At 34.6% G+C, this 27,318-nt stretch overlaps 1 protein-coding gene and 1 long non-coding RNA gene across 8 annotated transcripts in view; one reads left to right on the top strand and one right to left on the bottom strand.

The window, feature by feature from the left end:
* Nucleotides 1-27,318, top strand: part of phf14 (PHD finger protein 14) — a 159,210-nt gene that overhangs the window by 108,947 nt on the left and 22,945 nt on the right. For all 6 annotated transcript variants that reach the window (XM_087294431.2, XM_087294435.2, XM_087294434.2 and 3 more), the window contains 1 exon segment: nt 15,716-15,833. In XM_087294431.2, the coding sequence (XP_087150557.2) occupies nt 15,716-15,833 (118 nt within the window).
* Nucleotides 20,279-27,318, bottom strand: part of LOC137488540 (uncharacterized) — a 66,273-nt gene continuing 59,233 nt past the window's right edge. Inside the window, exon 4 of one of the 2 annotated variants that reach the window (XR_015517136.2) lies at nt 20,279-22,826. This is a non-coding gene — a long non-coding RNA (uncharacterized LOC137488540). The remainder of the gene's footprint in view (nt 22,827-27,318) is intronic. The other variant, XR_015517127.2, reaches the window with a different exon arrangement.

Raw genomic sequence — 27,318 nt, forward strand, 5'->3', positions numbered from 1 at the left:
TAGCAGTTGGCGCATGCGTGTTGCTGGAAATGTGAAGGAAGGCTTCACCCTGTGGAGCAGAAACTCTCTCGAAACTTCTCATGTGGAGCAGTTTTGTTTTTTAGCAGATTCTGTCTTTCTGAAGTTCACTGTAGATTTAGTCATTTTCGTGTTGATGAGTAGAAATCCTACCCAGGCTCATTCTGAAAACGTACCGCTATATACATTTCTGGAGAATGCTAAATACATCTCAGGAGCTACTTTCCTTTTTTTTTTTTTTATACCAGTTTTTGTTTTTGTGAATTCACAAGAGGCTGCTGTTTATGCTTTTTGAGATCTTAAATTTCTCTCACAAGAGCCATTCGTGCCTGCTGTTCTTGTTTAAATCGGCCAGAAGCCGCTGTCGACTGATTGACTGACCAACTAATCGAATGACCCACCCTCCTCCTCCCCTAAACCCAACCAATAGTGTTTTTTAAAAGCACAGATTGACCTGCCCACCCATTTTCCTAACCCCAACCAACAGTTTTAAACAGCAATCCAGAAAAAAAAAGCCCTAGCCTGATTTTTACCACTTTTTCAGATTTTACCACATTCTCACCCTGTTATTTACTTGTTTAATTTAGTTTTGGCTTCTGTTTTATTCAACATGCTTTCTGATACCGTTCACTGCCTGACTCAAACCCAGTCTTCATAGTCTTCTCCTCTCTGCATCTCAAGTTCGCCAACGTACATGGTGAGCTACTGAGCAAACTGGTAACAACGGGAAAGCTGTCCATGTGGTGGTACGCGGTCAGCTGCATTAAAAAGGAACGGCGTCATACCACCATGTAGCGTTCATTTTAAAGACGAAATGCAGCCATATGTTCTTCTGGTGAGATCATTCACGATCTCCAGAAATGTATTTAGGGCTAGATTTTCAGAATGAGCCTTTGTTGGAAAAATCAGGCTGACTTGGCATTCAATCAGTTTTTACTAATCAGTGCTTTGGCTGGCTTTGCTCCAGATTTTTACATCAAGTGCCAATCTAGTTTTCTTTTTCAAACACTGAAATGCGTATTTGAATGCATGTTGAAACTAATATTTTGAACAATTATGAACATGAGGTTAAAAAGGAAAACTGCCAGATTTTTGACTTCATATGGGGTCTTAAAAAGTCCTACATTTCCTACACATCCTACATTTCAAAAACAAAATTTTAGGCCTTAAAAAGTATTAAATTCACTAAAAGATTATCTTGTTGGTCTAAACTGTTTTAATCAGGTCTTAATTTTCCTTCAATCCAACACACATCCAATCAACAACAACACATCTCCAAAAACTTGTGTGTTGGCCTCGAAGTTCAGTTTATCATCCAGAATGGTGCCTACAAATCTATGCTCAGTCACTGTTACAACAACGAAACTGTTTATACTAGTAGTAGTAGCATTAGAAATAGAGCTACGGCGAAAATCAGTAAGCACCTCTTTAGTTTCTGAGACATTAACATGTAAATATGAGTCTTAGCACCAAGCAACAAAGAGTTCCAACACTTGGCTGTGACTCAGCAGATCATTGGCAGATTATTTTGCTTGTTTTAAGAAAATAAATGGCTTAATTTTGACTTATTATTTCTGAAAACAAGACAATATGTTTAGCTTTTCTAGAAAATGTTTCTTGATTTAAGTTTTTTATATATACATTTGGAGAAAAACAAGTTACAAAAGGTTGTTTTTGCATCGTGCTTTACTAGTCAGTACAGAAGATATGACTTGAAGATTATGACTATTTGTTGTGAATGAAATAATGTACAAAAGGTTTTAGCATTTACAAAAACTGTTTTCTATTTGAATTGTTTTCTTTAATGTTTTTGTTATTTCATTTATTTCTGTACAGCTCTCTTTATAGGGACTTCCCGCAAAAGTAATTATGTTTATATTGTACAGAACTTGCACTTTTACATTTTGAAAATACTTAATTCTGTGTAATTTGTAAACCATTTTCCTCATGGAGACAAAAGAAAAAAGAAAAGTCCCCATAAAGTCAAAATGTTCTCGTATTGCAAAACCCCCAAAGCCAGGAATACAAGCTACACACACAATAATATTATTTTCTGTCATTTTGTATGCATCCTTATTAAATAATAATTGTTTAATGGGAATTGATTTCTTCCTTATAAGTTTGTATTACTTAATGTTAGTTAATGCATATACTAACATGAACAAACAATGAGCAATAGATTAGGGAATTTGATTATTTGTAGAGAGTTTGTCTAAATAATGCAAACAATATATGTGATCAAATAATTTATTAGAAAAAAGGAAATATTGAATTTTACTACTTTGTTGACATAGTGTGAACTGGGATGATAAAGTAACTTCATCATTTTTAACTATACAGTAACAGCATTGGGAAAATTATAAGCTTGATTAAATTATTAATGTGCAATACACTAGCAGAAAAGCACAATTAAAAATCATAATTAAAGTGTTTTTGTTAAAATATAAGCTTTTTTTCAGTCATGGAATGTTTGATTATTGTATACGCATTATTGTTACTGTATTGTAAACTCACAGTGCATTAACTAATGTTAACAAGCATAAATTTGGATGGTAATAAAGCATTAGTAAATGTTGAAGTGTGATTAATACATGCTGTTCAAGTAGAGCTGCACGGTTCTGGCTAAAATGACAATCTGGATTTTTTTTTTTGCTTAAAATAAAGATCACGATTTTCTCATGATTTTTTCTGGGCTATTTTTGTTATTTCTCAAAAATATGTTAAAAAAACTATATTAATATTATTTGTAGGTCTACTGTTTATTCTCATGCACAACACTTTGTGTTCGCTAAGAAATTAAAAAGCATGTCAAATTCTTGTTGTAGCCTAATCATAACACTATAATGCCATGATTATTCAAATGTTGTGCATGCTTTTGGTTTCATTTTCACTGCTAAGAGCGGTTCATACTTCCCGCGCGGCTCTCAGACAATCACTCTGTTGCACAAACTGAACATTATTAAAAACTCTAGTACCTGTTATTCACAGCCTATGCAGGTTCTGTTCACTAAAGTAGACTTTATTCACAGGCGTGCGCCTGCCCTCTCTGTGGTAACAGCTCACTGTCAGCAGCTCACGCCACGTGTGATTTCGTGGCCGCAAATTCATCATTACATGAAGACAGAAATGGCGTTTTTGGGTGAATTATACCTTATAAATACAGTATGCGACTCTTTCAACACCATTGGTGTCCACGTTGCTGAACAACGTGTGTAAAACAATGTGAAGACTTGTGCGGCCGCCATTTCTTCTCTCCTTAACTTGAAAATAAGATTGGCAGAATCGTAGAAATGCTGGATTAAGATCGTCTAGGGCAGGGGTCACCAATCTCGGTCCTGGAGGGCCGGTGTCCGGTGTTTAGGGTTTAGCTCCAACTTGCCTCAACACACCTGCCTGGATGTTTCAAGTATACCAAGTAAGTCCTTGATTAGCTGGTTCAGGTGTGTTTGATTAGGGTTGGAGCTAAAATCTGCAGGACACCGGCGCTCAAGGAACAAGTTTGGTGACCACTTGTCTAGGGGGTCGAATCGAGATCGCGATCTTTTTTCGATTAATTGTACATCTCTATGTTCAAGTATTGTTCATAATTAGTTCATGTTATTAAATACATTAACTAATCAAATCTTATTATAAAGTGTGATCCTTCTGTCTTTATAAGCCTGCACATTTTACTTTCTTAAATCTGCACAATGATATGATTAATTGTATTTTAATATATGCATTTAGCATTGCTGCCCATGATCCCTTCAGAAAGCAACAGCAGCCAGATATTATGTTAGAACCAAGCAATAAGGAAACAACCGTCTCCTGTTTTCCCCAGAAACAAGACATCAAACCAAGTTGTAGCAATTCATCACAGCTTTAATAGCGAAACACACACAAAGAGATCTATTATTTGGTATATACATAAGATAGATTTGTTCTCAGCAGGAAGACGCGCTGCTTTATTTCTTCATTCACCTGCCTGCGCACGAAAGAGAAATTAAAGCGATATATATTCATTTCCAAAGGTTACTTCCTGTTGAACCGCCTATGATGATTGGCCATTGTCAATTTGAATTCCAATTAAGCATAATCACGGGCCTGTCTGTCTGCCCGGGTCTGCATCGCTGAGCAGTGTTTTAATTCAAAGATGTTAAAGCGTGATACACAACAAACGCTACAAAAGGTTCATTAAGGCAAAGTAATTAAAGAAGTAAATGGTGAACGGGGGCGCGCTCTGCTAATAAAACGCAGGCCTCCCGTGGCTGCCGCAGGTCCTAAACTTTCCCCCCCCGCAGGAGGCGAGAGGAGTCTCTCACTCTTTCTTTATTTGCCCGAGCGAGGGATTCATATGAAATCAATCGGCAACTGTGTGCAACAATAGCCGTGTGCTCATTAGCGCAGCGCACACGCACTCCTGGTCATTTGTCTTCTTTTCATGAGGAAGCCTGGAGGTGATTTAAATTCCCCTTTGCTGTGCAGATATGCCTGCTCAGCCCCTCTATATGTGTGTGTTTGTGCTCTTAACCCATCCTAAAGTCTGCTTAGACAAAAGAAACGCACACTCCTGGTTACATTTGTAATTGTGCTTGTCATCATTTTGATCTTTTTTGTTTGTTTTGGGGGGTTTTCACCTTGGATGGTGTGAAGTATTACAGTAGATTGAACTTTCTGGATAATTTGTTGTTTGTGTAGTTTTAGATCAGTAGGATTTGTAGTGTAATGTTGATTAGTACCTAAATTAATTCCCACTTTTCCATTCTTTTCTCTTGGGGAAAAAAAAACCTGCTTTGTCACTTAGAGTGGAGGTAAATGGAGCCAAGTATTTTTAAAAAATGAACAGTATTAGATGTTAACAGCCAACAGCAAGTGTGTTAACATGATTTTAGTGTGGTATTCTACATTTTACAACTTAGTTTCAATGTAACAGTGTGACTCTGTAATGTTTCAATAGAATAATATTTCAGTAGTATTAACCTCACTATAAAAATGCTGGGTTCCATACATTCTACATGTTCCAAAACAAATCAAATAAGTTAACTTGTACGTGGATTAAACATTAAACAATTAAGTTATTAAGAATTGTTTATTAAGTTTGAACGGGCAGCAAATTATTTTTTTGAGCGCTTATTTTTCATGTACAAGCTGGAGCAGTTATTGGAATCTTTTTTTGGCTCGAGACTCATTTACAGGTCTCATTTACAAACTGATATTTTCTTATTATATCATTCTACTTTTTGTAAATAGTCATGAGCACACTTGTTTGTAGAGCCGATCGTTTTCTACCGTTTATTATACTTCATGTCATTTCTCTAATGCACTGAAACAAAATCATAGTATTTACTAATTTTGAAAGGTACTGTAAGTGGTTGTAAACAATTTATTTGGGCTGAATTTAAACAAATTCAATTTAGTAAAGTTCCACGGAATTAGTTTAAATTCAGACCATTTAAAACGTTTGCAACCACTTACCTTTAAAATGCAGTAAATCCAATGAATCTGTTTTTTTCTTCTTCAGTATAATCAACTGAATTGGATACATTTGTTTTAAAACATACTCGCCACCGCATTGCACATTATAGTAGGGTCAAAAGAACAGCTACACAAGGCAAACTGCATGCATGTTAAAAAAATTTCGTTGGGGGGAGGGGGATCACTCACTTTTTGTGTTTAAATGTATATACAATTCAAGTTAGAATTATTAACCCCCCCTGAATTATTATCCCCCTGTTTATTTTTCCCCCAATTTCTGTTTAACAGAGAAAAAAAATTCAGCACATTTCTAAACATAATAATTTTAATAACTTATTTCTAATAACTGATTTGTTTTATCTTTGCCATGATGACAGTAAATAATATTTGACTAGATATTTTTCAAGACACTTCTATACAGCTTAAAGTGACATTTAAAAGCTTAACTAGGTTAATTAGGTTAACTAGGCAGGTTAGAGTAATTAGGCAAATTATTGTATAATGATGGTTTGTTCTGTGGACAATCAGCAAAAAAAAAAAAAATAGCTTAAAGGGGCTAATATTTTTGACCTTAAAATAGTTTTAAAAAGTTTAAAACTGCTTTTATTCTAGCAGAAATAAAACAAATAAGAAGGAAAGATATTATCAGACATACTGTGAACATTCCCTTGCTCTTTTAAACATCATTTAGGAAATATTTAAAAAAGAAAAAAAAAATTAAAGGAGTGCTAATAATTCTGACTTGTCTAAATTCTGTAATGCTGCAAAAACACCCTTTCAGAAGTATAGACAAGCAATGCAAACAATATACAATTGTTATTGGAATTATTACCGTCTTACTAAGACTTAAGCGATAAATGTTCAATTAGTGACCTTATGTTGAATAAGTGCTGGGTTTCACGCAGTTCCTTTATGTTGTCCTAACTCAAATCGATTAAATTAGTGGAATGAACATAAAACAAATAAGTTGTTCCAAAACTTCAACAATTGTGTTGCTTCAACTTATTTTTAATACATAGTTTGAACAAGCAGCAAAAATAATTATTAATTAATTAATTATTAATAATTATACACTGTCAAAATGTTCCACACAATTCATTCATGTTGTCAAAACACAAATTAAGTTAACTTAAAACTTTTAACAAATTTATGTGGATTGAACATAATAAAAATTGTCCAAATGAAATCTCAAGAATTGTGTTGTTTCAGCTCATTTTAAATTAGTTTGAACGAGCAAAAAAAAAAAAATTAATAATAAACTAAAATTCCACAGAAAAGTATAGCCACATAATGCAATATGCATGATTTAATGATTTTATTGATTGTAAATAAAAATGTTTTTGTGGTATGCAATGTTTTGTACAATTTCTCAACTTTGTTACATGACAACAAAATATTGTGACCTGTAATGCTGCAAAAACCTAGTTTGCCGTTGTCCGTTTTTTAATTTAACTATAGGCACACTATGCAAATAATATGTCTGGTTATATTAATAATGCAAAAATCTTTTTATTATAGTTTAAAATCGTTGTAATAAGGTTGATGGCCCCCTGTTCATCAGGAAGGAGGCGGATAACCAACGAACTTTCAATAATTTTAAGAATGAAAATCAACATAACAAACAAGCAGAGAGCAACTCGTCACCAAACTGAAAGCAAAGCAAAAGGTCTGGTCAACTCCCGTCTTCTCCAGAGAGACTCAAGACAGGTGGTGCACACAGGTGACGATCGTTAACATGCATGCCCTCATGACTATTGGCACTGCCACACTAGCTACAATCATAAATGAAGTGCTTTCATAAAAATGCAAGCTTTGTGTTAGAGTTGTGTTATTATATTAGGGCTGGGCAAATTGGCGTAAAATCAAAATCCCGATTATTGAACATTTTAACTCAATTACGATTAATAAATGATTGTTTGATTTATTTATTTTGTGTTTTTGCCTTCATAGTTCACTGAAAAGTTTTATATAAGTATAAGTATGCTTATATAATTACAATAATTAAATAAAATAAAATTAAATAATTGAAGTAAACACACTTTAGATGGGTTGCGGCTGGAAGGGCATCCGCTGCGTAAAAACATGCTGGATAAGTTGGCGGTTCATTCTTCTGTGGCTACCCCGGATTGATAAGGGGACTAAGCCGACAAGAAAATGAATGAATAAATGAATAAAGTAAACACACGCTATCTGCTATCTATGATTATTTATGAAACACCAACGCTGAACAACTGAAATTAAAACATGCGTTGCCTAAAACGTGGCTCTCTGCCAGTCCACCATCGTCACCGACCAATCACAAATCTTGCATTACGTGTCGCTGTGATGTATGCGGGTATGGGAAGGCTGTGCTGGACTGTACTCATGCTTTTGGCAGAAGTATAATGTTATAATAAGTATAAACCATAAAATAAGTATAATTCGGCCTTAACAGAGTGGGGTCATGTGACTCCACACACGTTTTGGAAAGTAATTAAAAAAATGTACCTGAAAAATGTAGATCGACTGTAGATTCTGAATGATGATTTCGATTACTTTTCGATTGAGCGCCCACCCCTATATTGTATACACATTACTCTTATCATGTTTTGAACCTGAATTATTGCTTTAATTGAAAATAAAAATAGGATTCTATTTAATTTCATTAGATCACATTAGCAAAATAGCTAATTCGATTAAAAAATAGCCACACTGAGTGATTACGCTGTTCTTAAAAGCCACACGTTTCATCCAGTCTGAAGCCAGCGTAGTTCATGTTAGCTGTCTGGCTCATTTAACAGCTCTTTTATGTGCAAAATAATAAAACAGAAGGGCATTCGTTCTCGTTAACTATTCCACTAACGAGTGAAAGGCAGCCGTTATTGCAAGGTATAATGGGATGTGAGCAAAACTGTAGGAATCTGTCTGTGCGGGATTTTTTTTTTTCTTCCCCTTTAGCCGCTCTCTCTCTCTTCAGAGGAGGATCATGTAATGGAGGCAGCTTCGAGTTGACAGTCTGTCGCCGAGGGCAAGCCATTTTCTCATTGCTCTGTCACAATAAATATATGGATTAGAAACAGGAAGAAAGCGTGCATGCTGAGGCACGAGCAGTATGCAGCGTTTAAATGAGCTTGTGAATTGACTACTGCTTCACTCTTGTGTTGAATAAAGAGATGAGGTGTGTGTCTGTGTTTGCCAAGGGAAATTAACACATTTTTTTATTTTTGCTTATCTCACCTAACTAGAAGTGTAGCGTTAGTGTGGTTTACTTTATTAAACATGAATGTTTTCATACAACTGACATTTAAAGCAGGATTTTTATTTTTATATAGGTCACTCATTGGAATACACATTTGTAGAAAACCCTTTAGTGTATTAAGAAGACTATTACACAGTTTTATGACTCAAATATAATATTATACTGTAGATATTTTAAAAAATGTTGGATATCTGTGACAATTTACTGTTTTTGCTACCATGGAAGTCAATGGTTATAGGTTTTTAGCTTATTGAGGTAAGCCAGCTTTGATGTAACCACCTTGGTTTTCTGTGTAATAGAGCTGTTTTGGACCGGTTGTTTCCTTTACTAGATCATTACTACTACTTTAAGTCACAAGAGTACAAATTAGAATAGACAGCATGCATATATAAAGTGTCTATAACATGCCCAAAGTTCTGCTACAGTATGTTGATGTACTTTTTACTATTAATTTGCTGCTTATTAATAAGATAGTAGTTGGGGTATAGGGATTATGGATTTAAAATGAGATCCTACTTTATAAGTGCTAATATGCAGTTTATACCTTAGTAATTGGCAGGTAAGAAGACAGTAGTAAATGGTGTGAATTGTTACTTAAACTAAAGTGTTAACCCAAAAATCTTTCATCCATAATATTTCCTAATTTAAAATGCTATTGTCTTCTTTTGAACATATTTAATCAAACAAAATGCCTTTTTGAAGAGGTAAACTACAGTTTACTACTTTGTTTGACATTAGAAATGACAGTAGCTTCACTTGTAGCAATGAGTCAAACCCATATTATGGCCAGACAGAATCTGCTGATTTTTTATTTATTTTTTTTGCTGTTTCTCTGCTGAATTTTGTACAAAATCTTTGGATTATTGCAGAATGATTTTGAGAATGTCATAACTGATTAGAAACATTTGTTTAGTAAAAGTCATAGAATATATTGACATAAATACAGAACACTGTACAAAAAAAGATATTTGATTTTCCAAGTCACAATTTATTCAAAGTTGTAAATTGCATTATGGGATGTTGATCTCTGCTTTATTGACTTTTGATGTTTAAAAAAAACTCTACAGTTCAACAAAGTGACTTTGAAATATGATGTAAAAGAAATAGTTTATAGAGAAATAAGTCTGTAAAATAGCAAAAAATTAACTGGCAGTTTATTACAACATTTTTGCACAGTAATATACAACACCAACTCACACAATATATCACTTTAAACTCTTAAAAATGTTCATAATAGTCATCTTTTCAAACTTCTCAAGGTTAATAGTTGTTGGAGGAAAGATTAAAAATCCATAATGCAATTCAAAAGCATAAATAAACATAAAAATAAGAAAAACATGAATAATAAAATATAAAGAAATGCTATTTTTTTTGTGTACGTAAATCATATAAACGTTTGCATATTATTCAACAATATTACTGATATTAATGTAAAAAGTGAATAAATTTACATTTACACACATTTAGATATAAGTAATTAAACAGACTCAATAGCTGTTTCCATCCACCTATGTTTTTGTTCATGTGCATAAAAATGGTTAATGGAAACGCTTACATTTTTTTCAAATGCGCATAAAAACGTATGCTGATAACTCAGAGTCAGATAAACCTTTTATTCAATAAGAAAAGATGCAAATAAACTACGATGGAAACACTTTTACCGAACAAATTCCAGTATGTGCATTAAAAAAACATCATGTGATTTTGTCAGTAGAGATCATGTGATGATAACAATGTGTGTGACTGGATAAACCAGCAGGGCACGTTGTAAAACATCTGAAATGTTGTTTTGGTAACTCTAAAACACCTTAATCAACTGAGTATTAGTGTATTATATTACTAATTAGAACTGTCAGGAGAGTTGGTGCTCCATCTCTCACACCTTCAAACACCACCACACGTTCATTGCGTGTCGGCATTGTCTTCTGAGGCGCAAGTCGTTTATTAAATGAAGAAATGATTCACGCAGCTTCTCCTACTGCAGCAAATTCCGTTTTTACTGTTGATATTTGGCATCAGTTAATCAGGAAGTGAAGATTTTGTTCTCTTTATTTGCACGTCTTTATGATATTCCAGTTTTGCGCATACATTTAATTCGTATTTTTGGATGGAAACAGCTACTGAAGGGTTAAAAAATCTGCTTATGTCTACAGATGTTTATGTATAGGCCTACAAACATGTTACACAAAGGATTCCAGGTTCCAGACTGGGTTTGATCTGTTGGGAATTGTTGGCTGGGTTTGTCTTTGACTGCCCTTTAGCCGCTCCGTCAGGGAAAATCATGGCTTGGCATGATAACCACAGGTGAGAATCGACTCGCTCCCAAGCGCAAAGGCACCTTGAAGTGTTTCCCAGAGGACAGGGGAAGTTTATTTGGCTGCTTGATGAGAAACAGTGTGAAATGTGCAGTTTGACTCTGCGGATTCGCTCTTGGCTTTTTGATCTTCAGTCAAACTCTTAATGGCGTGTAAACCTGTTGAATCTCAGTGTTTGCTGTTGGTGTCATCATATTGCCTTACTAAATGTGGTTAATAAAGCAGAAATAAGAAGTGTGTTTGACATTTGTGCACTCTCCCACTGCTAATGACCTGAAATCTCTCTTGCATTCATCATTTTCTGTTTGATATTTGGTTCGAATTCTTTAATGTTTAAAGTCTAAACGGGATATTTAATCTTCAAATGTTTGCATTTTATTCCGGATTAAAACAGATAAACTAGATATTGGTTGAAATATTATTTTATCATTATTTGAGAACCTTAATGTTAACATTAATGGAGAATTGTTAGCTGTTGTTCATCATAGTTGTTTGGCATTTTTTTGAACATTAATCTACTTAAGAAATCTTTTGTGTATTGTTTCATTCAAATGTTGTTGTTTTATATTTGAATAAACGTGGAAACTTAAGTTTTAAGCCTCATTCACACTACGAGCGACTTGCAGTGGCAACGCCATAAAGCTTGAAATGTGCCATTATACTGTATATCTTTTTATATAGTTTTAGTTATGGTTTTACCTCTTTGTATATGACCATCAGGCTTTGCAAGTGGCATTTTGATCTTCAATCAAACTCTAAATGGCGTGTAAACCTGTTGAACATTAATATGCACTAGTTTTGGCCATTTCTATCGTCATATTTCCCTAATAAATGCGGTTAATAAAGCCGAAATTGCGAGTGTGTTTGACCTTTTCGCACTCTCCCAATGAGACGCAGTGCTAATGACCAGAAATCTACATGAATGCGATTGGGTTAGCCATTATATGTGGTATTAAACCCGTTCGGTGTTGACAGAAGGTGTTCGTGTGTCTTCGGCATGAGACTCTCTGCTCATTAGCACTGAGCCGCAACCTTGTCCAGGCCTTTAATTAGCATTTGAAGTCTATGATGGGCCTGTGTTTGAAAAGGGCTTCCACGTCACACCGTCTTGGGTTCGGTGACACCAAGAACAACCCTGCCTCTGTGTAAAAGTTCCCATTCGTTCTCCAGGCAGACAAAAATACGGCGTCTGTCCCTGTCGCCTCATTCTGTGGGTTCACTGATAAGACCAATGTGCCCCTCATCTCGTAATGGAGACGGGGACGGGGATTGAGCCCACTGACCTCGCCGGCTCTTATCTGATTTACATTGCCAAATCAGAATCTACTATATTGATTACAACATAATTAGTTAATTATGGACAGGAAGGAGAGGAGAGCATGGACTGCTGGGTGAAGGGCATGTGGGTCTTCAGCCGATGCACCGCATGAATGTTAAATGAGAGATAACTTTATTCATTTGTTCGTATTGCGACAGACTCATGAATGCATGGTGTGTCTATATTTTTAGAGCTGTTTTTATAGAGAGGTCATGTGATGTTGCAAAAAACTATATTCTTTTGTGTTTACAAGGTTAAGCTTTGAAAAAAAATAAAAAATAAAAGCGTTATATTCTCTGCCTTTTGGAAACACACCGGGCTCTGATTGGCCAGTAGTCCAGTGCATTGTGATTTTAGCCAAGTACCTCAAGCTGTGTGCTAGCAATATTACGCCTTTATTACCTTATCAATTCGAGGCTGAATCTTTCAGATAATCAACATGATCAATCAAGCTTTCCAGCATGATTTGAGAAAGAACAAAACCGATTGGAACCAAGGTAGTTTTTCTATTGTAATAACACACACAGCATGGGTGCGAATTAGAGGAGGGTTTGGAGGGGATTGACTCCCCTAATTAATGCTTAATACCTCCTGAAGGATGGCAAAACTAGATGTAAGGAGGGTCAGCACTTTAGTAGTGAGAAATAAGTTTCTCTAATCTGTCCCTTAAATATTAATCATTAAGCAATCTTATAAATATACATTTGTCCACCCCTATAATGGTTCATCCCATTGTTAATTTTGAAATTTACAATGACTGTGTTTACATGGACATCAGTAATCTAATTATTTGCCTTAATCTGAATAAGACATAATGAGATTAAGGTGTTTACATGAGTTGCTATTTAAATGTTCCTTTCATGATCCCGTTTTACATGTCACAGCACATATATCAATTTACGTCACCACACTATCCACATATCCTCCAGAGTTTCATGTAATTTTTTTGGTTTCATTATTAATTAGTTGACTTTAACTGCAGTTCAGCACTTTCACTTTCAGTCAGGATGTCATTCATGAATGTCCCCCGTGACAAACAAGATATTAGTTGCTAGTGTGAAATGCAGGAAGAGTGTTGTTTTCATGGAATTTGATACCACACGCCGTATGGGCAAAAAAAACCTCCGCATTTCACGATGCAGGTGTTTGTGGTCCTTCACTGACTCGGTAGGTGCAGATAATAGTGTCAAACATCAGATCCTATACGATGGTAATAGTTTGATTGCAGTGTTTACATGTCTGTACTGCACTTCAATAATGCGAATCGCCATACTCCACATGTCCTTATTCAATTTTTGTTTAGTTTGATTATGACTTTAGTCGGATTAACCTCTTAAGGCCCAAGGTGTTTTTTTTACATGCATTTTTATTTCTCTTTGCTATTTGGGCTTATTGAAACCTAATTAGAATAAAACCTAAGTATTATCTTTTGATATGATGTACTTTTAGAGAAACATTGTTTGTATAGTTTGACCTACAGTCGCCTAAATGGCTAATCAGAGGTAAATATTCCTCAAAACACTAAAAACTGAAAAGGGTTTTATTAATAAATTAATCAGTTAAAAATATGTTATAAATGTAATTTAAATTAATCCATAAATTTGATTCACTGAAGCATGTACACTGCAAAAGCGATTAGTTACTTTAAAAAAGTAAGTAAACCCCTTGCTTTAAAAGCAACAAGTTGATTTTCTTAAAGTCTGTAAACCCATTGACTTAACTTTAATAATTATGCACATATTTTGTTTACTTAAGAATTATAGGGCAACGGGTTTACTCTCTTTAAGTAAAGTCAACTAATTACTTTTTACACTGTATTACACAACCTAACATTACTAAAAAAAGTAGATTTCAATTGTCAAAGTATAAGCAAAAGCATTTTGTTGACTTTACTTTAAAACAAAGTGAGTAAAAATGTTGCTTTAAATGTAATAAATAAATTAAATATGTGCACACTGTATGTTAAATTAACCCAGTTCTAATTTGGTTTGCTAATGTATTTTTATTTTTTTTATTAAATCAACTTGTTGCTTTTAAGGCAAAGAGTTTGCTCACTTTTTTAAGTAAAGGAACAAATTGTTTTTTTTTTTTTTTTTACAACCTTCTTTTTGTGTATACTGTACATTTGTGCAATGTGTTGCCAGGTGTTGTAGATTTGTGGTGGCATGTTTAAATGAGGTATTATTTAAGGTGTGGTGAGTAACTTTTATGAGGAAAATCTCTCTTTTTGCTTAAAGTTATCAGCCAAAACTAAAAATGCTGTTATCATTTACTCTCCCTTCACTTGTTCCAAACCTGTTTGACTTTCTTTCTTCTATTGAACACTAAGGAAGATATTTTGAGGAAAGCTGGAAACCTGTAAGCTTCTATGGATGTCTATGGTTAACAGTTTTCCGCCTTTTTTTGTTTTTGTTTTTAGCTCAAAACATCTTCTTTTGAAATCACTTGAGGGAGAGTGAATAGTGAGTACACAACCATCCCTTTGAGTCTGTCAAAAGGGGTTGCAGCTGAAAGTGTAAAACATATGGAATAGTTATCGGTTCATTCCGCTGTGGCTACCCCTGATAAATAAGGGACTAAGCTGAAGGAAAAGGAATGAATGGATTATAATATGATATAAGAATTTGATTTTGTCACGTCCTCCTAGTTTTTATTTAGACTAAGTTTGTCGACAGTTACAATCATTAATAATTACTGTTTTCTTGCAATAGATCTTGGAATCACATCAATTAAATTTAACAGTATGTAAAATTATTTGCAAATAATTATCAATAAAATTTTTCACCATATTAACTGACATATCTGATGAGTCAATCGATTATCAGATGTTTTACAGTAATATGGGTGAGGCCTAATTCCTTGAAGGATCTTGCATTTGGTTTTGAGTTCCAATATTCAGCACGACTGCAGCAGAACTGCATAATAATCGAAGCAAGGTGGAGGTCTTTTACGGTTTATGTAAAATCAGATAGCTGGAGACGGTGCTTGAGCAGACCTATAACTAAGGACAGGATCTCAGTGTCTTTCTTGACACCTTGACTCCGGAATAAAAATCCTATAGAGATTTATCGACAAGATGAGCTGAAACTCATTTCAGCAGGACCAATCGAGCAGCGTGTTTTATGATGGCTGTACAAGGCCGTGTGAGAGGTTGTGTGCCAATGTGTTTTGAATCTATTAAGCATCTGTTACCTGACAGCAAATGGCTCTGTCACCATCTATCATACCTGCCTGGTTAGGGCCATACTGGCCTCTTGGCAGAGTATCAGCAGATTGTGTGTGTGTGTGTGTGTTTCTGTGAAGCGAGCGACGCCACCGCAGCTGCATTTTAATGTATTCTCGCTGCTAATGCGCTGCCTGTTTTCCTCATAGGTGTGATGAGTGTCGGCTCTGCTACCACTTCGGCTGTCTGGACCCTCCCCTGAAGAAGTCGCCCAAACAAACAGGTTATGGATGGATCTGTCAGGAATGTGACACCTCTTCATCTAAGGTGAGAGTCAACAAGATAAAAACAATCTCCTTCTGCCTGCTTTAGTTGGATTATAATCTTCTCCCAGCATTCCTGGCACATGAGTAATGCCTAAAATGTTTGTTTGATAGTAGTTTGTTAAGTAAAAGTACCATTAGTAGTTCAAAAATGTAGTCCAAGTAGAGTCAAAGTGTCAGCTGTAAATATTACACAAAGTACTAGTAAAAAGTAGCCCTTTTAAAAATACTCAAGAGTAGTGAGTGTTACGCTGGGAAAGGTTGATGCGTTTACATGTCATTTGTGCCTGTGTGTGTGTGTAAACGTAACATTCTGTAGTGCATTTAAGGACATTTCAGTCATCATACAGTCAACATCTGCCATCTTCTCATCAGCGGCATGCAATCACAACTGTCTCTGGTCCATTGCGTGTAAAGCAGGGGTGCCCAAACACGATCATTGATGCCAATGTCCTGCAGATTTTAGCTCCATCCACAATTAGACACAGTGGAGACAACGAATCAAACTTTTACCAGGTATTCTACAAAGCTTCTGGCAAGAGCAAGTTGGAGCTAAACTCTGCAGGACATTGGCTCTCGTTTGGGCACCCCTTGGTGTAAAGTATCTTCTCGGACACTTTTAATGCTTCCAAACAGTTTGCTGCATGTCTTAATGTAGTTCAGTATGATGCGATTTGCCTTCTGTGTGCGATTTGATTGGACTGATTTGTATAATTCTCATAGACAGCATAAAAGAAAGTAGTGACTGCCTGTTGAAGGAAAGTAGTGCAGTAAAAGCACCGAAACTGCACTAAAAATGAAGCAAAAGTACACATTTTTAAAAAAACTTCTTAGTAAATTACAATTCCTGAAAAAAAAAAACTACTCAATTACTTTACACCAATGCTTGTTTGTGTTTGTGTTTCACCTCAGTCTGCATTTAAAGGAACACACCACTTTTTTTTGGAAATAGGCTCACTTTTACTTCATGTTTGAATCCTTTCCTGGTTTGGTGGGCAGTGTTGCCAGATTGGGCGGTTTTTGAATTTGTTTATGCGGGTAAAAAAAAACGGTATTGGCGGGTTGACAAAATTTAGCCGATTTTGAAACGTAAATTTTACATGCGACTTATTTACCAAAACATAACTGTGTGCTCATACTTTATTCAGTTGGTAGTGACCAGTTCATACTGCAAACCGCATGAGCCCACCTGCAAGAGGAGGTGAGGGAAAGTTGTGTCAACCTGACTCTTGGACAAATCTGATTCCCTTTTGCGTGCACGTACATCGCTCAGCGCCTGCAGTTAAACTCGCAGCAGTTTTCATGACACATTTCTATTATTTTTTCTGCAATTGACAGCAAGAACACACATAGAAGCGTTGTCTGATTAACAAGCAGCACCTAATTATCTTTTAAATGGGGTGAATTTATACCCTATTTTGAAAGTAAAACACTCAAATAGGTAGTGTAATCTACACAACATTAAGTGCAGTGTGCGGGTGAGAGCGGGCAGTGTTTCTATGTGATCCGGTTATGTTGTGGTTCTGTTTCTGCTGGTGTTGGTTGCTGTGTGGTTAAAAATTAGGACAGTTCAAATTACTAGGTTAATTTCAATTCAAATCAATTAAAATTAAATATTATTCTAATATTTTGGGTGCTTTTTTTGTACGTTGGGGTGGGTTTTGAGCTAAAAAATGTCAGGTATATCTGGCAACACTGTTGGTGGGAGCACTTTTAGTTTAGCTTAGCATAGATCACTGAATTGGATTAGACCATTAGCATCTCGCTAAAAAACTAAAAATGTAAATAATAAATAAATACCATGGTTGTGCTTGCAACAGTGATATTACAAAGTGCCTGAAAATAGTCCCCACACTGCATGATATCATTGCGCCCACTGCAGTTAAAGTTTTAATTATTATTCTAGAATGAGAGTATAGTTCCTAGTCATATTGGCCATGAAAATAGGAACTTTTTATTTTCCATCTGACTTAAAATATGTAATTACAGAAGAGTCAAGCTTGAAATAGGAAAAGTATTGAAACTCCAACATTTTTTTGAGTGAGATGCTAATAGTCTAATCTAAGATTTTCGCGCTACCATTAATTCATCTTACGATACTATACCAGTTCAAGTATCATGATACCAATTAGTATTGCGATACTGTAATTCATAACTCAACTTAAATTTTTTTTTTAGAAATACCATATTTTACATGTTATAATAAGTATTGAATTTAATTAACTAATTCCCTTATTATTGAAAAATTAAATATTATTTGCACATCACTTCACCTAAATTTTATTGTTTTTGTTATTTTGTAGATAACTGACCAACAAAAATACAATAAAATAAAGATACAAATTATACCAAATGAAATTTGTTACAAAAGAGCATTTTCCCAACAAAATTAGGCTAGATGAAGTGGTCAAAAATTCTTTCAATGTTTCTATTTGCTATTTTTTTTTTTTTTTTCAATTTTGCTATTTTTAGGTTTTTCATCTATTGTTTTTTTGTTTTAGTCTTATCAGGTAACAATCCAAAGTAATTAAAAATTTCACTTTGTGAGTCGTTCTTTTTAAGAGATTGTCACTTTTTTGTAGCTACTAAATCATATTGAGAGGAACAGAAATAAATCGATTCACATGTGAGTTTGAAACGTCAGAAAACATCAGAAAACTTGCAACCTTAAAGGGCTTTCAAAAAAACGTGTGAGTATTTTAGCCACTTTTTCACCTTCAACATTATCTATTGTAGATAGACTGTTAATGACGATGCTATCGTTTACAAACTACAGTTTTGAAGCCATAGTTTCGAGATACTACCATAGTACTGGTAAAACATGCAACCCTAGCCTAATCCAATTCAATGTTTTATGCTATGCTAAGCTAAGCTAAGACATGGAGATTGGCTAAATGGATCTAAAAATAGTAAAACTGCACTGTTTACCAGTAGGTGACATGCCAAAATTGACTAAAGAACCAAGACACACTTAGGAAAACATTGTTTTATTATCATTACCAAAAAATGTATTGTTATTGTTACTATCGTACAACCCTACTATAAAATTTATGCAAAAAACTATGGTCCACATATAAATGCATCACAAATCTTGTGAAATCACCTAACAAATTGCTCCAAGATACAGTAGCACTTCATTTAATGTTATGTCTCATTATCATATTTAATTTCAGACCTATTGTATTTGTGTGTAGATTTAAAAAGGCATTACATTTGATTTTAAAAATACTAATAAATTGATTTTTGTTTCAATGTAATCAGACAAATAAGTTCTGAGAAACAGTAACACAACAGCATGATCTTCAGAATTAGCATCTTGTAATGAAGCCAAATTCAATTATTGTAATCAAGCCAAACAGGAACAATGCAACAAGTGTTCCTTTATTAGCTTATACATCATTTTTTTAATGATCGAATGCTATCCTATCAAAAGGTTGGGAATAAGTAAAAATATTATATGCTGTGGTTTGTTTATTTATTTATTTAGTTTTAGTTTAACTGGACTGAATTTAGAGTGTTCAGCGCTCAAACAGCACTCGAATTCTCTCAGTAGCATTTCCTGACATGATTTATTAAATAAATAAAAATCTTTACCGCACATCCCTATAAATAGTCTAACCAGGCTTATCGACTCCCTGGCTTTGTTAATTACAGATAAAAGCTAAGCGGGTGTTGTTTGAAGACGGCGAAATGCCCCGATGCTGAAAGTCAATCACTGTTTTAAACCCTTCCTCCTCAAGTCTTAAGCAGTCATTCCTGTGTTCACTTCTAAAAAGCTCCCGTTGACTTTACTCTGCCGTGATTTTTAAAAAAATATGATATTTTTGAAAATTGCAGAGTACATTCACGTTTTCCCAAACATTTAATTTCTGTTTCTCATTGAATTACAGTGCAATCAAAGGCGGTACGCGTCTCCTCGAAAACCTAATTAAGTTAATAAATGCATGTGCTTTTCAATTTCTCTTTAAATGGACAGTCCTGCTAGCCAGACTCCAGCGGCATGGAAAATGGGGGTTAATTGATGTTTGCTGAAGAGAAAGTAAAAGATGAAAAATGATGGTGGCTTGACTGCGTGAGTAACATGGAATTATTGCTCAGGATTAAAATTAAAAGGTTAAAGCGAGAGAGCGTGATGATAGAATGAGAAATGTGGACGCTGGCAAATGCTGTATTGCGTTATAATCCTCTCTCTCTCTCTTTCTCTCTTTCTCTCTCTCTCTCTCTCTCTCTCTCTCTCTCTCTCTATATATATATATATATATATATATATATATATATATATATATATATATATATATATATAATGGCTAATAATGGTTACATTAAAGTATGAATAATGGTTACGCTAATAACATATGTCATGTAAGCATCATGACTATAGTGTAAGAATTAAACTTTTTTGGAATACTTATTAGATTATAATTCTTCAAATGAGCAATTGTATGTTTTCTATCAACATTTATTTTGCAGTTTAATAGGATACACAGCAACTTTCATATTTAATTTCATCTCTCACGGCATTTTTTTCTCTCTGATTTCATTATTTCAATATTTTACCTTGCTGTCATACCAATAAACAATGTATTACAATAGTAAATGTACAATAAAATGGTATATAATAGGTTAAATGTACACAAATCCTGGTGTTAGCATGGTAAATGTACTAAGCATTACTAGTACTATGTGGTTAATGTAAGTATTAAAATGACAGCGTGCCCAAAAACTCTGCATCTCATGATTAATGTGCTAAAATACTGTATTATATCATGCTGTGTCCACACAACTGGGTGCTCTACAACTACTACATTAAACACATTATTACAGTTACTACAAAGGTTTTACTTAGAATACATGGTTGTTGTTTATTACATACATTTTACTAAGCTTAATGCAAAAACATATTAAAAAAATGGGCATTATCGTGATAATTGGCATTACTTTTAATATGCTTTTAATATGTTATTATTTTACAGTAAATGTAAGCTGGTTTTACTACACTATCATATTTCCATGATAAATATTCTCTTTTGTATGATCTCATTTTAATATTGGAGTGAATGCATAATAATTATTATATATACACTCACCGGCCACTTTATTAGGTACACCTCACTAGTACCGGGTTGGACCCACTTTTGCCTTCAGAACTGCCTTAGTGGCATAGATTCGACATGGTACTGAAAATGTTCCTTATAAATTTTGGTCCATATTGACCTGATAGCATCACGCAGTTGCTGCAGATGTGTCAGCTGCACATCCAGGATGCAAATCTCCCGTTCCACCACATCCCAAAGGTGCTCTATTGTATTAGGATCTGGTGACTGTGGAGGACATTTGATTACAGTATCGTGTGCAAGAAACCAGTCTGAGATTATTCATGCTTTATGACACGGTGTGTTGTCCAGCTGGAAGTAGCCATCAGAAGATGGGTACACTGTGGTCATATTGGCTGTGGTGTTGACAAGATGCTCAATAGGTATTAATGGGCCCAAAGTGTGCCAAGAGAATATTCCCCCCACACCATTACACTACCACCACCAACCGTTGATACAAGGACACAAAACTGCCGCTCCTTGGATATTTTATCTTTTTCTGACCATTCTCTGTAAACCCTAGAAATGGTTGTGCGTGAAAAATCCCTGTAGATCAGCAGTTTCCGAAATAATCAGACTGGCCCATCTGGCACCAACAACCATGCCACTTTCAAAGTGATTTAAATCACCTTTCCTCACTATACTGATGCTCGGTTTGAACTGCAGCAGATCGTCTTGACCATGTCTACATGCCTAAATGCATTGAGTTGCTGCCATGTGATTGGGCAAGTGGACAAGTGTACCTAATAAAGTGGCCGGTGAGTGTATATATTAATATTATAATGTTGTATAATATAATATCATACTCTATACACACACAGGGAATGCCATTAATGTAATAAATACATAATATTACTAAGCTTAATACACAAATGTACAAAAATAGGTATTATCATGATAACTACTTCAAAGGTATCACTTTGAATACGCTATAATTCTGTAATAAGTTTTAAATTGTGCAGTAAATGTAATAACATATTAAAGCATTGTTTTCTGATGGTAAATGTAAAAAAATCATGTTAATCGTATGCAAAAATATAAATTACAATAGTTAAATATATATATTAATACATTTCTGTACTGTATCCACAAACAAGATGCTACATGCATACATACCCGATTCACAATATTATAATACTAATGTAAACAAAAGTATGGTATTTCTACAGTACCAACTAAAATATTAGCATGCTGATAAATGTGCTTTTGTGGTACAATGGTGTGATAGTAAAAGTACTGAGAGGACATATTACTATGCAAAAACATACAGTATGACTTCACAATAAATGTGGTCATTTTCATATACGTTGGTTGATAACATTCATTCACATCCTTTTCTTTGATTTACTCAGAACTCGCGAGATAAAAAAAAAAAAAATGAGATAAAAGAGCTGCCAGTCCACAGGAGTCCTTTGTTTCAAACACATGTAAAAATTGGCTAATGTCTCGCTCAAAAAATCCACTGATAAAGAAATACGCTCCGCCAACGGACCCCCCTGGCGTGCGCTGTGTATCTCTTGTAAATAGGGCTATTATAAGTCAAAGGCGTTGAAGAAAAGCCGCAGATCGGTAACCTGCTGCTGCAGAACGAGAGCTGCGTGCTTCAGAACAAAAGCGATGGAAGGAAGGCGAGCGGCGGCAGAGAAAAGAGCTTTAGACAGTGGGAGGTTCAGCAGGGCCACGGGGATTAAACAAGTCTTTGCCTTCAGAATGTGTTCAGTGACAGCCTGCAGAGACCAACCGCTCTCCGGGGACTCGCAGAGACCAGACACAATCCTGTTTAATCACACACACACACACACACTCTTATCTCAGCCTCACTACCTGCTTTCTGTTGTCCTCTTTGGATTTTTCTTGCTTCGTCTAATGCCGTCATTTTCAATCCTTTCTCCTGCTAAACGCTTCTAGAAGCAGTGACAGAAAAGGAAACAGGAAAGCTTTATTTTTTATTTTTTGTCATCGTTAGCTTTTCAGTTGTTTTATATTAGCGACAATGGGCTTGCAATTTTCAGCGTTTTTTTTTTTTTTAAATGACCTTTTAAATGTGATCCATATCAGGTATATATTTCATCTCATTTGACATGATAGGATTTAAATATCATATGTATGCATTAGCATAAATATTTGAAGTGTTATCTGCAATTTTTTAGTGTCATAATTTTGATTATGTGCATGCGTGGTAAAAATACCAAAATGAGAACAGAAAATCAAATAGAAAAAAGTACTAAAAATAAAAGATGTATTCGATTTCCTGTCTTAAATTTGTGAATTTTGCCATGTATATGACTATAACATAGTTTTGCCATATCAAACATCTGAAATAAAATGTTTATTATAATTTATATATATATATATAGTTTCACAGTATGTCTGATAATATTTTTTCTTCTAGAAAAAGTCTTATTTGTTTTATTTCAACTAGAATAAAACCAGTTTTTCATTTTTTAAACACCATTTTAAGGACAAAACTATTAGCCCCTTTAGGCAATTTTTTTTTCGATAATCTACAGAACAAACCATCGTCATACAATAAATTGCCTAATTATCCTAACCTGCCTAAATAACCTAATTAACCTAGTTAAGCCATTAAGTGTCACTTTAAGCTGTATAGAAGTGTCTTGAAAAATATCTAGTCAAATATTATTCACTGTCATCATGACAAAGATAAAATAAAAGTGATTATAAATGAGTTATTAAAACCATCATGTTTAGAAATGGGTTGAAAATAAAACTAATATCCGTTTAACAGAAAACGGGGGAAAAAATAAACAGCGGGGCTAATAATTCTGACTTCAACTGTATGCTTATATATACAGTGGGTGACACTTCAAAAGCACCGTTACCGCTGCTTGTGGTGCCGCAGCGGCACAAAGAGATTAACAACACATTTTTTGGTGTAACACCAGTTTGCGACTATAGAAATAAACAGTAGCTGTAAATACCCTGCTATGAGTAAATGAAGATGAAATAACAAAACAAAGCATTATAATTCCTTCATTAATCATTGAAAACTCGTTAACAAGCTTTTTTATTATTGTAAACTTGAGTGCAATGAGGATTCATTTTAGAAAGTAAAATTAAAGAAATAAGACAATTAAAATTAAAGTATAAACAGACATACTTACATTACATACTTACATACTTATACACACATACATAAATGAATAAAGCAGTGTAATATAGCCTAAATGTAGAGAGATGTACAGTGTTTGTTATTTTAAAGTGATAGGGCCAAGACAGCCAATAAACAGTTTTTTTTTACTTTTTTGTTGTTGATTATATTTTACTTTCTCATTTCATGTCTTAATTATTGTACATAAATGATAAATTAATAATAAATAGGCCTAATATATAGTTCAGTTTTCTAAATGTCAATGTCATTTCAAAACGTTAATTATATATAAATATATGCTTATAATATATGCTTAAATGCTTTAAATATCATTATTATTGTTAAATTATATTATTATATGTCTGTTACGCTATTATGATGTGTTTTGCAGTTCCATCATTCAAATGTACACTGTAAAACCCAACAGTGAAAATCACTAAATGAAATAAGATTTGTGGTAACTCATAAACTGATTATATCTAACAAAATTCTTACTGAATGAGTTAAGAATTTATGATTTTTTTTTTTTTGTTAACTCAATGTTACGAGCAATACCATTTGATTAGCTACAGTATATAGTTGTTTGAACTCATATCGGTTTGATAACATGTTTGTTACTAATAATACTCTATAAATATATCTCAATATAAACACAAATTATATAGGTGTATATGCCTCGTTAAGTTTACAGTACTTAAACCATTTGGTTTCAAAACTTAAATGGTTTGTCACAATCAGTTTCCTCAAACAGTTTGAGTTATCTTAACTTATCGGGTTTTCTAGTGTCGAATATTTTATTTATGCACATATATATCTTTTTAACACTCTAAAATATTTTTCAGCCTCATTTAACTGTGGTGTCAAAGTAAGGTGGCAAAAGAATAAATAAAAAATTGTAAAGAGGCCATATGAATCGACTTATCATCAGTATTCTTCTTCTAAATGCATCATAAAATGAACATTCAAATAAACATCCTTATGGTTTCCAGCGATAGACTTTTAAGCATCCTCGTCATACTGTAAATGCAGCCACACATGACCCGTGCAGCACAGGTCGAGGTGAAGGGTAAAAGTCTCTTGGCCGTGGCTGGCATTTGAAGCATAATTGATTCCATTATGGGAATCAAAGAGCACTCCAGAGATGAGCACTGTGTTCAAGTACTTCACATTCTGTAATCTGCCACGCTGCGAACCTCTTTACCTGCAGTTGGTCCGGATGTGTGTTTTTTTTTTTAAAATGCCATCTTAAAATGCAGCCAGCTTCATCTGTAATTCTCCTCCTCTGCAAGATTGTGGGGTCTGCATTAAAGGCGAGCGGCGCTTTGGTTTTGCTGCAGCAGAATGAAGAAGTAGCGATTCAGAAGTGTGGAACTGAAGAGGTGATTTGTTATCCCTCCCAGCCTTGACTTCTGGATGTGAGGGAAGGAGTATTAGAGTTGAGGGGTTCGCACCTCACAGAGCCATCTTCTTTTTCAGGCTCTCCATCAAAACACAGGGCCCGTTGATGGGCAGAAACCAACCTAAACTGTTATGCATTGGAAATAGGGATGCCAGCTTCAATAAATTCCTGTCATTGATCCTCGTTTAAATTAATGAGCTATTAAAGACATTAATCACTACCTGACAAAAGTCTTGTGGCCTATTCAAGTTTTAGGAATAAAAAATAATAACTTGACTTTAGTTGATCATTTGGTATCAGAAGTGGCTTATATAAAAGACAAAGGCCTCTGGATTACGCTTATTTTAGCAAAATAAAATATGATTTTGCCTTGATTTTAATCCTTAAATTAGGACAGTAAGTTTTGGCTTTGCTTAGACAAAAGTCTTGTTACTTAACAGAAATAATGAACAGTATAGAATATAAAGTCATGCTGCAGTGGAAAATGAATGAATTTTGTGTATGACTCCCATGAGTTTGGATGACTGCATCCATACATCTCTGCAATGTTTCCTCCATCTTTCCTTACCCCAGACATGCTCAATAATGTTCATGTCTGGTGACTGGGCTGGCCAATCCTGGAGCACCTTGACCTTCTTTGCTTTCAGGAACTTGTGGATGCTGAAGTATGAGGAGCGCTGTCCTGCTTGGCCATCCAGCAATCCAGTGCAATGTGATTGGCCGAATACCTCATACATTAGATGAAAATGTTACTCTTATTTGGAATATATGCTTCCAACGTAGAGCTGAAAAATGCATATGACCAAGTTTATCAAGTAAGCTTGATAAACGACAAGTAGTTTTGATAATACGAGTTATACACAGTTACTTTTAGGCAGTGTGTTTTCAATTTTGACAATAACTGGCATGACAGTGTGTTTACAAAAGAAATTGTTTTTTTTTTTGTTTGTTTGTTTTTTTTGTTTGTTTTTTTTTTTTTTTGTAGAATGATTTGTAATTGAAGCTGCGCACATCGGGACAATTTTGGTTCATGTTTATTGCCAACATTTAACACCTTATCACTAAAAAAATGTATTGTGAGCTTGCACACCAACATGCAGAATTTGGCATGTGTAAGAGATGATTAAAAAAAACACCTCTGTCTTGTTTTTGTTTGTTTGTTTAACACACTGTATCTTAAATATATGAAAAACTGCCCAACCTATGGGGTTGTTGCTTTTGTTCCCATGCCTTAAGCTGGCAAAGTTGCAGTAAAATATAACTTGCTGGTGCTCAAATAGGATTCGATGGTGAGATTCATTTCATTTAATTTCCTTTCACGGTTTGTAATGTTTTCCCGCAAACGTTTGGCCAGGATTTTGTGTGTGGGTGACTTCTTTTGTGCAACAAGCAAGTGTCAGAGGTGTAAAGTTGCACAGCACCACCAGGGTATTTCTGTTTTTCATTAGGCGCCATCTAACATCAGGGAGTGATTTTGCACATTCATTCGACTCACCACCAGTGAAAATTGCTCGGGTATGAATTCAAAAAATGTCTCGAAAAAGCTTAATGCCAAGGGTGAGCAAAAATCGGCCCAGTGTTCACAAGCTGTAAGCAAGTTATTTTCTTCCCAAATGCGTCATAAGATTTTTAGCATATTAAGGCCAAACGTTTACCGATGTTGAACAGTTGAATGATTCCCCTTGATGTTGGTAATTAGGGATAACATTAGAAGTTGCCAACATTTTTAATGTTGAATCAAAGTTTGTCATTTTCACTGGCCTAAAACATCTTGTATGACTTTTATTCTGTGTTTTTTATAGTGAATTTAATTTATTAGCCCATAAATATGAATATTTTGCCTGTTCATGAGCTAATTTAGTTAGCTAATATGCCAATTCATTTC

Source organism: Danio rerio, chromosome 19, assembly GCF_052040795.2.
Source record: "Danio rerio strain M-AB ecotype USA chromosome 19, GRCz13ab, whole genome shotgun sequence".
NCBI classification, from domain to species: Eukaryota; Metazoa; Chordata; class Actinopteri; order Cypriniformes; family Danionidae; genus Danio; species Danio rerio.